This window comes from Chlamydotis macqueenii, chromosome 4, assembly GCF_036417535.1.
Source record: "Chlamydotis macqueenii isolate bChlMac1 chromosome 4, bChlMac1.mat, whole genome shotgun sequence".
NCBI lineage: Eukaryota > Metazoa > Chordata > Aves > Otidiformes > Otididae > Chlamydotis > Chlamydotis macqueenii.
In genome coordinates, this window is record NC_141559.1 from 27,109,515 (window position 1) to 27,123,524 (window position 14,010).

A 14,010-nucleotide genomic window follows, 5' to 3' on the forward strand; every position below is an offset into this window, starting at 1 on the left:
TTTCTTTTTTCCCCTTGCAGCTGGCCAGTATTTGATGTGGTATGATTAGAATCAGAAATCATTTTGTGTAGACTTTTACTGGAGGAAAAAAAAAAAAAGCAGTCAGCAGATCTGCATCTTTAGGGGTTTTGGTTTTTTTTTTTAATTTTTTTTTTTTTTTCCAGACATGACAGCATCTTTCCCATCTCTTGATGATGCAAATACCATTTTATGGGTCATGATGAAACATTTTATTGATCATCTTATGAAAAATCAATAAAAAAAATTGGCCCTGGCTGTCAATTCTGTGCTACCTACTGTATATGCAGTGACAGGTTTGACTGCTCACCGTTGTGGCTGAGAAGAGAATACCTTGGGGTGCCTAATTATAGCAGCAGTGAGAGGAAATTCAGAAGAGTAATTTTGGCTTCCTTCATTGCCTTTATGTTGGCCTCTGAACGAGCGGCCATTCCACTCCTTTCAGATTTCAGAGCAGCAAAAGCTGCTCTCTGCAATTTTGACTTCTCATGTCCATGAGATTGAATCAATGCTTTTCCTTCCACATTGAGTAAAACAATTTTCCACGCACACTGAGCAGCTTATTCTTGTCTATACCTGCTTTGAGATGGGCTAGATGAACTGGAAGATTTTATAGAAAGCTGTCTCTTTCATTCTTTCTAACCTGCCCCCCCCCCCTTTTTTTTTTTTTTTAAATAAACTGCAGGTTGACAATGGAACAATTCTCTAAAAGAGGTATTTTTAAGGCAAATATGTGGAAAAGCCAAGTGTTTTAATAGGGCTTATCCTATAAGGGGAGGAAGTTTAAAGCAGGAAAGAAGAAAGTTAACCTAAACAGAAAAAAACCAAACAGCTGAGCTCTCCCAGTTCAAGGATACATAGTTCAGGTGCTGTTACCACAGTATCTGACCACTTGAACTGCTAATGTATTTATTGCTATAACATTCCTATGTGGTTTGGACCAGACCCTTTTGCAAGGGAACTGGGACCCAGAAACCCAGTTAAGGGGCTGGGATACCTGAAGCAGGCTCAGAGCAGAGCTGAGGTGCTGAAATCCGTACCTGCGGTGGTATATCCCCTGTTTGGTCACTGCTTACCGCCGGAGGCAATGCATCTCCTGACATCTGTGAGCAGCTGGATTTTGCATTCAGACTTGCACAGGACCTCTCAGAGTGGGAGTCCCACAGCATAGCTCATAGGGAAGCGTGACCTGACCCCAAAACAAAGTGTTCTCTGCCTAAGTTCTGATCAAAGGGGATTCATTGCTCAGGGGAACCGAGCTCCCAACAAGCATCAAGCCTCTGTTTTGGCTACTTTTAAAGCGTAGCTGGGGAAGGAGAGAGCCTACTGGGGAAAGTGCTTGCCTGTGAAGAGGAAGGCAGGGGTCAAGTGCTGTCTCTGAGCACTGCCTTTTAATGTGCTGTTTAGTATTAAGATCGCATCCCTAAGCAGAAATGAGAACAGGCAGTGGGGCTCTCCATTGCCTTACTAGAAAGTCACGCTTCCCCTCAGGCATAGTTCTCTCCCTCTGGCCCAGCAGATACATTATTGTAATTTGGGTTGAGTGGCAAGAAGAATCCCCTTCCTCAAGGAGGGGCATATCTTGGACTAACGCTCTCACGCACTCCCCTGCACTGATGGTTTGAATCTCTTCTGGCAGCCGTTTAAAAATGGTGACCACGCTTCCTAACAGGAACCCAGCTGCATTTTTGGAAAATGTTTGTATGCATGGTAGGCAAGAGATATTTCCAGCCTCTGTGGCAAGAGGTCATGTGTAACGTATAATCTCTCTTCTTAACTGTAATTGATTGATCAGAGTTAACTGAACAAGCAAGAACTTTGTTTGCGCTTTACCAGGAGCTGTTTGGGAATTCTCACGAGCAGCAGGGCCCTCCATGGATCAAACAGCATCTGCTCACCGCGTTGTCTGTGCTCTAGAGGCAAGCAGGCAGACATCAAACACGCAGCAAATCTCTTTGGCTTGTTTTTATCAGCACAAGTATTATGCATAACCCCCCTGAAAGAGGGCAGTGGCTTTCCTAGTGCGATAGCCCATAAATTACGCTGTGAAGATCTACCTACAGAGAACTCTGACAGCCGTGTATAACTGCTGACTATCAACTGGCAGCACACTGCTTTCTTAGGAAGAGGAAGGAAACGGCTGCTGAGGTTCCCAGCTGGTCAAATGTCAGCTGTACCTGGCTGGATGTATCCTTAGCTGTGTAGTGGGGTAGTTCTATAGCGTTGTGTTACAAATGCATGAAAAGAGCACATAGGAATCCTTTTTGGCTCACAAACTTGTCAGGTTTTCTTCAGACTTTGTGAAGTTTTCTTCACTTAAAATGTGGGGGGGGGGTTGTGGGTCTAAGTATGTGTGAGTGAGCTGCTTGCCTGCCTTTCCCAAGGAAGCAGCTGCTGCTCTGCAGCAATAGTGAATGTGGAGGAGGAGGAGGCAGCACTGCTTTCTTCACATAACAGGCACAGCTGCAGGAGCTCTGAGACCTCATGCTACACTTGACCTGGTTTCCTTGACAAAAGCACATCTGGTTTTCAATTTGATTTAACCTGGAAACCATGCCTCTGCCTGCGCCAGGGCTAGGAATCTGAGTTGCAAATCCTTCTGTGAAACGCCTGTGTATTGCCACTGGGAAAATTACTGATGTGAAATGTTCCCCATGTCCTCTTGGTAGTCCCGTGAGAGAGGCACCTTTGTCTTGTCACCTTATGAGTTTGGGATTTGCACCTAGCAATTTGAGTGCTGTGGGAATTGTCAGACCCCCCTTTTTCTCCTTGTACTGCTTTGGTTTGGCCGGTATCGCCCCGCGGCTGGTATTTGTTGCCTGGGGTTTGGGACAGGAGGAGCCCAGGGTGCCCTCAGCGAGGCTGGTGTGTGTTGTGCCATGGCCTTGGTCCCCATCTTCCCTGGAGCGGCTCAGCTGAGGAGTGTCTGTGGCTCACCCGAGGGTGCCGCAGGAGCCTGGGCCAGGGTGGAAGCAGGCTGCTCGCTTGTTTGCATCCTGTGCCAGGGACGCAGGAGCGCTTTGGTGCAAACGAGCATTTGTTTTCATCTTAAGAGCTGGGAGAATAAATGCCTGCGAACTGCAGCCCTCTGACGAAAGGCATACTTGCTTCTGGTACGGAGAGGGTTAACAGCAGAGAGACAGGCAGAGGGGAGATTTGCCAGGGTTACTGATTAGAAGGCTGTATAAATTCTTGCAGAGCAGGCAAGCCTGAGCTTTTAAAATTCTGCCTTATACGGTCCCTTCCAATATCCTGTCCCCCTGCCTTGGGAAGGCTGTGTGGATGCTACAAAGGTGGAAATACAGATCCGATGCAGAGTCTGGATGTTTTAAACCAGGGCCAGAACTGAAGGGTGGTCATGCAAAACAAATGTGCTGAGGGTGGTGGTGGAGGAGGGAACAGCTAATAGATGTTTTCCCCTTGCTTGACATCTGTCACCTCCCCCCATGCCAACCCTTCCTCTGTTTATAGCAAACCATTTGCTCCCATTAATTAGAACTGGATTCCTGCCATCTGACCAGCTTTCTGTCTCTACAAATGTCAACAGAGCCAGGACTACACAGGTGGGGAGAAGGGCTAGGCGGAGGAGATCTGTTGCATCTGTTTGGGGAGGGATAGATGGGGGGAAAATGCCACCCCCCCCTCCTTCCAAATCAGGCACGTTGGCTACAACAGTAATTGAAATGCAGACTGGGAGCCCCAGGACGCCACTTTCCCCATCCCTTTTCAGAGCAGACTGCACTTTAAGCCATCCCCTCCAGTTAAATCTCTTTACCAAAGTGGTCTGTATGAAGGCTTACATACAAGAAGATAATAGTGCTGTCATTTTTACAAATAATCACAACAGGAGCAGAAAAATAAGAGGAAGATGATTACGCCTGAAAATCCAGTGAGGTTCCAGTTGCTAATGCGGTGGAAGCTACAAGGAAGCTGAACCTCAATCCCAAGCTGTTCCTGCCAGGCACTGGGCTGGCTTTTCTGCCGTGATTTAGGAGCGTACAGCTGTGTTGCCATGACATTAGAAAGAAATGTGCTTACCCTGGGATGGTTTTCCTTCTGTAAAATACTACAAAGGCAAAGTATTTAATGTGCTAGTTGAAGCAAATCCTGAGTGGGAGAAACAGGTTAACCTTGATTAGCTTGACTGGGTTGTAGAAGAAGAGAAAAAAAAAAAACAAAACCAAAAACAAACAAACAAAAAAACCTGCAAACCCTCTTGTGGCCTCCTCCAGCAGCCGGTGCTGTGTTTCTGCTGGGATTATGAATCAAGAAAGTGGCGCTGTTTTTATACTGAGGATTACACCCCATCTTAAAAGGAAGTGGAACAGCAGGCTCTCCCTCCCCCCACTCCTTCATATAATGAAGTGGTTTTTTGGTTGTGGTTTTTTTTTTGGTTGTTGTTTTTTTTTTTTTTTTGTGACATGGGAAGGAGGGGGGTGATGTGCCTGTGTACTCAGGGTACACCCCTGAGTATTTTAAGCCTTTTATGTCCTGTAAGATGGTGCTCTGCCTCTGTTCAGGCAAGGAGGACCTGAAGGTCACAGATGTGAGTACTCAGACCACTCAACTAATGGCAAAATGGTGAGCGGGAGAGAGTGATGCCTCCCCTGCACCTGAAAGAAACAGGTGCAGGCTCCAAACCTCGAAGGAAGGCGATTCTTTGAAGGCACGAATAAGGAGATTTTGAAAGTCTTGGTTATGTTTTTATACCATGTTGCAGGAAGTAGGTAATTCCCTTCCCTGGGGTCTGGGGATCCCTCCTTTGTGTTCCCCGGGGAGGAAAGGGGCCACCGGCACCTCGCTCTGCTGCAAGGCAGCTGCAGTGAGCATGGTGTTTGGGGTTCCAGTGCCTCATATTGCAATGTGCAAGTCAAGGACACAGCTTCAAGCCCCAGTTTTCTCTGTTGATAGGAAAGAATAGAAAAAAAGGTAGCAGTAGACCTTTAACAGACCTTTTCCTTCTTCTTTCTCACTTTCTTACCCCAGTGCAACATAAGATTGCACAGAAGGATTTTTTTTTTAAATTTTCTTTAAATCAGCAACGCTTTCTGTGCTAACTTTGTGCACATCAGTTATTCTCTTTGCTGCTCAGAAGTGAGGCAAGTAAAACATGGAGCTGACTGACTTATTTGTAAGTTTTGCAAGAATCTCTCCTAGGACAATATTTGCCCTTAACTTAAGGAATCATTTACAGGTCGAAGTAAAGGAGCCCACTTAATAAGTAAACTTTAGTTGAAAAATGAGATGTCTTACACAGAGTGATGAAGGGAGAGCTGTCACTGTAGCTCATGGGGTGGTGGGGGTGAAACCGTCAGTCCGCTGAGACAAAATGGTCATTTGCAGAGTGCCTCAGAATTACTAGTTGAGTCTGCGTTAGGTAAAGGTAGTTGAGTGTAACAGAAACCTGGCAGAGGCATGTTTTTCAGAAAAAAAAAAAGTTACTGTGTCAGTTAAATAGCAGAGTATTAATTTACTGCTGAGATGATGATATCTACCAATTCTAATCTCGGTGCTCCTGAACTATCAGCAAGCTTCACTGAGTTTGGCGTGACGCTAGTCACTCAAGTGTAGAAGTAACGGAGAGCCCTGCCCGGCAGCTCTGCAGGCGCGGTGCTGGGCTCTTCTGAACAGCCTACAGGGAAGAGAACCTGCACATCTGTAAGCTCTCTTTTACAGCACGGGTTCACACACGGTTCATGTTTAAATCCAAGGTCTTGTGCCCTTGCCCGTGCTTCGAGATTTACTTGAGTGAAAAGATTTGAGTGTGTTTAAATATTTCCTAATTTGTATTTGAAAGCAGTGGCAAAAACGTGCATGCGGAGAAAACACCATTACTCACCACTTCTTAATCCCTGCTACCTTCTGTAAGGTGTTTTACCTCTCCAAAAGAAATCCTTTTGTTTAAGTGGGTGTTTTTTACCCTTTTCCCCACTGTTCCATACTGGATGCTTTTCTGTGTCTTTGAGCACTTGTTGCTCTGAAACTTTCCTTGGGGTTTGTTCACCCTGGCTTGGCTTGTCATCACAGGCTTTTCAGTCATTCCCATAAAAAAGCTGTACTGTCCTCTGTGAGATGTCCAGAGGCAGAAAACGACAGAACAGATGGGCAAGAGGAAAGGCAAGGCAGAAGCTACCTCTGGGAGCTGGATGCTCAGCTGGGCACCCCAAGTTGTAGCTGGCTGATGAGGGCTAGCAGCCTGTTGCTTGGGTAGTGAAGCGAAGTGGTGCCTTGGTCACATCCGCCTGAGGCAGAGGAGGAAGCTGTCCTGTCTCCAGGAGAGCGTGCTTGTGGGAGGAGCGTGGTGGGCCGGGATGGTTTGACTCCCCAGTGGCCTTGGCTGGGAGCACGTTGTGCCAACGTTGGCAGCGCCTCTGAAGCGAGATCTGTCGAAGTGCACTGAAGAGAGCCACTCACATTAAAAGGCAGCTGGTGGGCATGTTCGCTAATGGCAGGTTTTTTTCCCAGGGGAGGCTGAAGGGGTGACAGACCTTTGTTGAAGCAAGCACATCTGTCGGTCCCAGCTGCCTAATGCGTTAAAGTGCACCTGCGCACAGAAAAGAGCAACAATTGGCTGCTGCAGTGTGTTAGACTGCCCCAAGTCATTCCCACTGGGGGAATATGCCGAGAGGCAGGGCTGAACATCACAGATTTTTTTGAGTTTTAAATCCCTGCTTCCTCAAGGCACTTGGCCATAGGAATGCACGGAGTAGGGGGGCTTTCCCAAGGTGTGTGGCATTGATGGATGGCGTAGCCAGGGCTGATAACCAATGACCAACTCAGGGTCTTTAAAAAGAAAGCTTGAAAAGCTTTCAAGCACCAAATGTGGCAGAAACATTTTGCAGCTGTGGAGAGAGCAATTTCTGCCTCTTTCTACAGAAGAGAATATTCCAGGATTCAGTCCTGATATCCCTTGACGTTAAAAGAAGGGACCATGAAAACAAGTTTTGTCTTGGTGCCTGCAAGAATGTATGTCCTAGGATTGATCCAGACATTCTTATTGCTTCTGCTTTTCTCTAGGTTATGTGTGATTTAGATTGTACATGAGGTTTTAGGCTTTTATAATTTTGTGGTTTTTCCTAATCATAGAATCATTTAGGTTGGAAAAGACTCTTAAGGTCATAGAGTCCAACCGTAAACCTAACACTGCCAAGTCCACCACTAAACCATCTCCCTGAGTGCCACACATCTTTTTCAATACCTCCAGGCAGGGTACTCAACCGCTTCCCCGGGCAGCCTGTTCCAGGGCTTGATAACCCTTCAGGTGAACAAATTTTTCCTAATATCCAATTTAAACCTCCTCTGGTGCAATAATACTGTCTATTGGAGCATCCCACCATTTGGAAGTAATGTGAAATCAACTGAGAAATGCATGAACAGGTAGAGATAAATACCCCAAACCAACCAGTGAACCCCTAGCGTCTCCCCCTTGCCCTGCCTCTGCCAGGTGTGCATTTGCAGCTGTTACTCGAGCAGTGAGGAAATTCCAGCAGTGAATATACCATGTTCATCTGTGTCCACAAACGCCGGTAGGAAACCAGCAGTGATGCTCTGCACCCTCTTCCCGCCCATAAAAATGCCTCCCTCCTTCACTGTAACACAGATTTTACTGAGCAGCAGCCTGGGCTAGGTAGCCAGCATCCCAGCCCGCTGGAGGCAAGAGTCAAAGCAGAACTAGGAATAAATGTGATCTCTAGATCTCCTGTTTTGAAGTCCCCAGTTATGCGTTTCATTTGAGTGTGATGCTTGAGTCAGGAAAGATGGAGGGGGGCTAAACCTGTGTGGGCGGCTGCTTCACTGAAAAGTGTGGGTTGTCCTCGTATGTCAGTCAATGCATTCAGTTTCTAAGCTGCTGAAGTATGTAACTTCCTCCGTTTGTCATAACAGAGTTTTAGATTTAATTTTTCCAGGCTAGCAGTTTCCCCAGCCTTATAACCGTTGTCCAGTTCCCCTGGGGCTCTTGACCCGTGGCTGGTACTAGGGCCTGCATTTCATTGTGCTGGTGGTGTTAGCTGACAAAAACGACGGGGAAAGACAAGTTTCTGCAAGACAGACTTAGAGTGCATTAAATAAATATAAATTTTATTAAAAACACCCACATCTCAGCGTTATCAGGAATGATATAATAATAAACAGCTTTCAAATAACCTGCATTACATTACAATACTTACAGTATTTATAACCATCCTCAGATTCTTTTTATAGACATACCAAACATTTCATGAAAATGAATGAAACTGAAGTAAAAAAAAAAAAAAAGTAGAACATAAGCATAGAAAATGCACACAGAAGTTCATTACCTTAGTGTCAAACTGCTAAAGTTTCCTACACAAGTTAACCACTAGCTTTAGAAGTGAACTTTATACCACTGTGCGTCAATCAAGATGAAAAATTCATTCAAGTAAAGTTGACACCACTCAGAAGCATCTTCAAGTATGGCTATAGTCAACCTGATAATCCTATACAAGCAATTTCATGTCTGCTTTGTCATTCGTTCCAACTGAGGCAGGGTTCTGTACACCAAAGGTATTTACAATACAAAACTGATTCACCAGCTAAGCTTCCTGCTGCCAGCAGTTTGGCAAATGACGGTGCACGGTATTAACCAAACATCTACTGTGGATTACATGATTAATACAGGACTTTAGAAAAAAAATAAAATCACCGAAAGATGAAGATTTATAATGATTTAATTAATCTGACATATAACCATCATTAATTTTTTTTTTTCAAAGGTGAAACTTTTGTTTCAATGGAGTGGGTAAAGTCACAGACTGAGAATTAAAAAAAAATAAAATTGCCTAATAAATATTTGACCATTAAACCCAAAGGCCTCCTTTGATTAACTTGGGTTAGGTTGTGATTCTGTTAAATAAAATTTCTTTTGACCAAAATTAATCTTACAGTATATTGCACAAGATATATCTGGGACATGGAGGTCTGCATGTTTAGGGAAGCCCTTGTACAGACTGTACCTTTTTATATTTTATTTTATTCATTACAGTATCCAAGAAGCCTTGTTTAGAGAGTGACTTGAACAACTCTAGCAAACAGTCACTTGCCAAACCCCTGCCTTACATTTTTCCCTTTAATCAGCTCAGTGCATTCTACTTTCTTTTTGTTTATTCATTTGAAACAGGCAAAACATTCTAAATCTCTTAAACACTTTCATTACAATAAAAAGAGCTAACAAATTTACAAAATTAGTTTTAGTTACATCAATACATGTACAAGAAAAATTAGAGAAGGGATTCAAAAGAAAAGCATTAAATCCCTGAAGAAAAAAAAAAAACAAACAAAACCAAAACAAAACCCCCAAGAATAATATACTTAACCTACAACAGCTTTACATACACACAGGTGACACGTTGGCATAGGAGAACATGAGCTGAAATATCCCTGAATTTTTAGAACCAAAAAAAAAAGTTGAAGTTCAAGTTATACTTGCTAAAATGTCAAGTATTGAGAGAGTTTTTTTTTTTGTTTTATTTTTTTGTTTGTTTTTTTCAAAGGCTATTGGGGGGAAAAGATGGTATACAATATATAAACTTTCACACTCAGTTCAATATCCTATTGCCAAACTAGTGTTGAGGTATATGACAAGTAGGAACATCACTCAAACCTTTTAATGTATTTTTAGCTCACATTATGATATATTTGTAGCAGGCTGAGTAGCACCATGATGTGAATTCAGCTCAAAACCCAAATATATATAGATTTAATATTTTTACAGTACTAAAATACTAAAGCATTGCGTTAAAAAAAGTTTTGTTTACAATTTAATTTACTATACAACTCTCCTGCTTTTTTCAATAGAAATTAATGATTTAAAACCACCACAGCAAGCCAGCTGCCTATTTTTTTTTTCTATTTAATCAACGGAATCACACAGAACTAACCCTGTTTCACTCATCTTGTGTAGGCATCGGTCTGCTCAATCTTCCTGGAAAAGAGGACGCTTGCACCGAGAAATGACTTACACCACAATGTACATAATTATCAACACAAAAGCGATCTGCCATTCAATATTTGAAGAGCATACAGATCTTTAAAAACAGCAGAAGCCCAAGCTAACTAGTTGTAGTCTGTCGCATGCTGCTAATTATTACCTGTGGTTAATATAAAATTCTTTCCTTAAAACTGTACATATTTGAGCAATGAACTTGTCATAATAATTGTAGAAAACAGTTTACAGTATAGCTGTGTGAGATGAGCACCAGAAAAACATGTGTTTTGTGTACTAAAGTATTCCCTTATATCCAGTAAGCCCCATTTTTACCATAACTGACTGTATTAAAAATGGATATGTAGCCCACTAGCAGATGCATGGCTAAAAAAAAAGTATTTAAAAGCTTTTTTAGTTTAAAAAAATTATCTTTGCATTTTAAAATCAAAGTAAACTCTTTTTTTTTTTTTAATGTCTTAGTACCTTAGCATTGTTCAAGTTGCCAAGCTTAGGTAGACAAAGTGCTTTTGAAACACTATTTAAAAAAAAATATCTCTCTCTATATTTTATTGTCCTTTTCTAGGACTTGACTGGATGAGCAAAATCCAGAGGTCTTTGTAATTCCCATATGTTAAAAAGTAAGCTTATTTTAACACCAGGTAAATTCAATACATACACGAATGAAAAGGTCCTCCCTGTTGTTGAAGAACATCTGACTACATCATTGACATTTTGTTATAAAGGCATTAACTGTTTGACTGTTAAAATAAAGACACCATTCTCTTAGATAGCACCATGGTTTTAGAATATCCAAACAAATTCAGTGTTTTGCTGTCTATTCATTGTTTTATACTTATCTACTTTGTTAAATAAAATCAAGAGACTACAGTAAAAACTGCATGTTAAAAAGCCGTAATTCCAGTATTTCAGTACATTGTAGATTCAGCACCAGATGTTATTTTAAGATTCCTGCAGTTGTAATACTACAGTATTATTTTTTTTTAGGGTTTTTTTTTTTTGCTCCTGTTCCATGACTATGCAAACTTGATGACATTAGAAGTGGCCACAGATGTGCAAAACTGTAAGAAAAAAAATATCCATTTGCAGATTATCTCTTTCAGTAAATGGAGCCAGTGTTTTCAAATGTAAATTGTGAAACACTTTTTTGTTTTGTTTTTGTTTTTGCATAGGATGCTTTGGTCTTGTTTCCTACGTGCCATCCGTGACCACTTAAAAATCAGTGGAAAATAAGTGCGCTAGTGAGATTACCTCTTTTTGCTGGTGTGCTGAGGCTTTTTCCACTGACGAGTTTTGTAAAAACACTGTTTTCTTGTCCACCTTTGCCTTCCCCAAAACCTAAAGAATTACCCTACTGACAAGGTGTTTTTTCAAATGAGGTAACCAACAAAGGTGTGAAGTTAGATATATCGGTTGTAAGGCCCTGTAACCCGTGTAAAGGCATATGGAGATGTAGTTACTGTGGAGTCTGTGGTGACCGACAGTGTCCTTTGTGCAAGAGACTTGATGAAGCGCAGGTACGTTGGCTCTGAGGGTTCATGTGGCTCAGCAGGCTCCCGCTTTGCTTTTTTGCCGTGAGATTTCTGAGGCACGTAGTCTGGACCGTACTTTTCACATTCTTCTTCTTTCTCTCTTGCCTTCTCAGCCATCTTTGCCTCCCACAGAGCCAGACCATGTTTTGGCTCATTCATACTCTTGTGCTGGTAAAAGACCAGGGATATTCTGGTGGGATGGTTCCTGTTGGGATTTTTTAAGGGGGTTGTTGCGTGGAGCTCACGTTTTGCACACTCTATGAGAATTGACCCATGAGATGGAGCAACTGCCACTCCTCCAATTTCTGGATCCAGAAAGCTCTGCTCACTATCTGACCAGACTTCATCGGGATCCTCTGCTTTTTCTGGATTCAGCGCATCAGTTTTATCTAAGCCACCCTGGGGAGTAGTCCTATCATGGTTTTGACCTGGAAGCATGTTAGACAAACCATTAACTGCATGTGAAATCATTTCACTATCCTTAGTTTGAAGATGCAGTGAATTAGGAGGACCACTAAACATGCCTGGAGCAGAATGGTAGTCGTGTGCTAAATGTGGAGGGGGTTGCACGTGATGATGTTCACTGGTTTTACTCATGGAGACATAATCCATGCTCAGATTACTGAGATTAGATTTTAACCTCGAGGCAACCTCCGTAAAATGGCTGTCAGCCTCATGGGTGGAGTAAGAGGAAAAAGAGCCTATGTGGTGGACATTTGGTCTAATGGTGCAATTACTGAAGGAGTCTACCTGCATATTTTGGTTTCCATAATTCAGGTACCTGGGACCAAAACTCTGGTTATTCTCAAACCTATGCTGGTATAATGTTTGAATGGGTGGTAGACTTAGTTTAGACATATGGTCTTGGCTCTGGCAACTATACAAGTCCATGTGCTGATGCTGGGAAGCGTAGGAGCCCAAGTAGGAGGGGCAGTTGTCCATAGGTATGTTTCCATTGCATTGGTAGGGTGGATATTGGTTATTTTGACTTAATGATCCTGAATAAGGGTTAATGGGACTGGAAGAATTCAAATAAGACCCCGCAGGCTGTGATGAGGTTGTATAGAGGTTCATGGGACTGGACCCTCCATAGAGATCTGAAGTGTATGAAGAGCTTGGATAAGCATTGGCTGGATTAGGTAACCTTACACAGAGATTTGCAGAACCTGAACCCGAGTAAGAGTTAATAGCATTTGACTGAGGGTTGTTAGGGAGAGTGCGCTGTGGATGTTGCTGCTGCTGTTGTTGTGTGGCTGGTCCTGAAAGACGTAAAAGATCTGTAGATGTGAAAAGAAAAAAAAACCAACACAAAACCAAGCTTTTTTTTTAAAAAAAAACCAAAACAACCACCAAACCATATACTTTATAGACTTCTTGTGATACATATCTATGAAATTTCTAAGAAAAGTATATCATATGATACATTAAGAGAGTTTCCCTTTCTTATCTCTCAAATACCATCCTTTAAGAAGCTGAATAAATACTAAGGCTACTCATCCTTTTTGGCATGTATCCAGTGAGATCAGATGCTAGTGGCAATGGGGAAAAGAGGACAGTGCAATCTGTTCAGAATCACATGCACAAAATCCAGAGAGCTGAATCATCATTTAAGTAGCTCATGAAATGGAGCATCAAAGTACTCCCAAACAGCCATGCACAAGGTGACCTTCTTCTCTCCCAGAATAAATAACTCCTCTCATCTATATTTATAGAACTGTCTCAAAAAAATGTCCCTAGCTTTATGTAAAAAATCTAACAATGACATTTACTGATAGAGAACAGTTCAGTAACAAGTGAGATTAACCAAAGACATAAGAGCAAAAACATCATTCATTAAAGTGAAATGGCATCGTTCAATGGTTACAACCCCAGGGTCATGGGGCAGCTGACTTCTATTGATAGGTATTTCAGTGACCTTCTGGGTGGCCTTGGATGTATGGCTTTTTTCCTCTCTGAGAAAGTTGCTGTAATAGTAAAATGGTCTTGATGAACTCCCTTGCTCAGGACTCTCAAATCTACTGATGAAACTGCCAGGGATTGTTAAGTGGATTTTCAAACTCTTACTCCGCTGTGGAGAAACCTGCTCTGCTTTTGGTCTTGAAGCAGAGTATAAATACTGGCAAAGAGGTTAGGCTTGAATCCCCTCAAATTAGGAGGTTCTCTGAAACAGTGGCAGACAGTGAGTGATGTGTAGGTCATTCTTTCTTTGGCAGCAGCATCACACACTTCTCTTCATGGCTTCTAACACTACAAGTCTTTTAAAGGTACTTTACAATACACTGGATGGCAAGCAGAGTTTGGAAAAGCACCAGATTTCTACAAGTGTTAACTATCCAACAATAAAGAATTTCTGAAACAACTTTTTTTTTTTTTGCCTCTCCAGAGTTGACCACAATTTTGTATTCTAGTATTTATAAATATACAATATTGATATTTACTATCGAGATTTCTCTTTCCTTTTTACTTTAAAATGTTCTTGGGCTGAGAATAATGGTTTTC

The 14,010-nt window shown here is 42.2% G+C and overlaps 1 protein-coding gene across 1 annotated transcript in view; it reads right to left on the reverse strand.

Annotated features, from left to right (window-relative positions):
- Positions 1–8,076: 8,076 nt before the first annotated feature.
- TET2 (tet methylcytosine dioxygenase 2) overlaps positions 8,077–14,010 on the reverse strand; it is a 75,005-nt gene continuing 69,071 nt past the window's right edge. Inside the window, exon 10 of the mRNA XM_086746267.1 lies at positions 8,077–12,788. Coding sequence (XP_086602393.1) covers positions 11,380–12,788 — 1,409 coding nt within the window. The 3' untranslated portion in view covers positions 8,077–11,379. The remainder of the gene's footprint in view (positions 12,789–14,010) is intronic.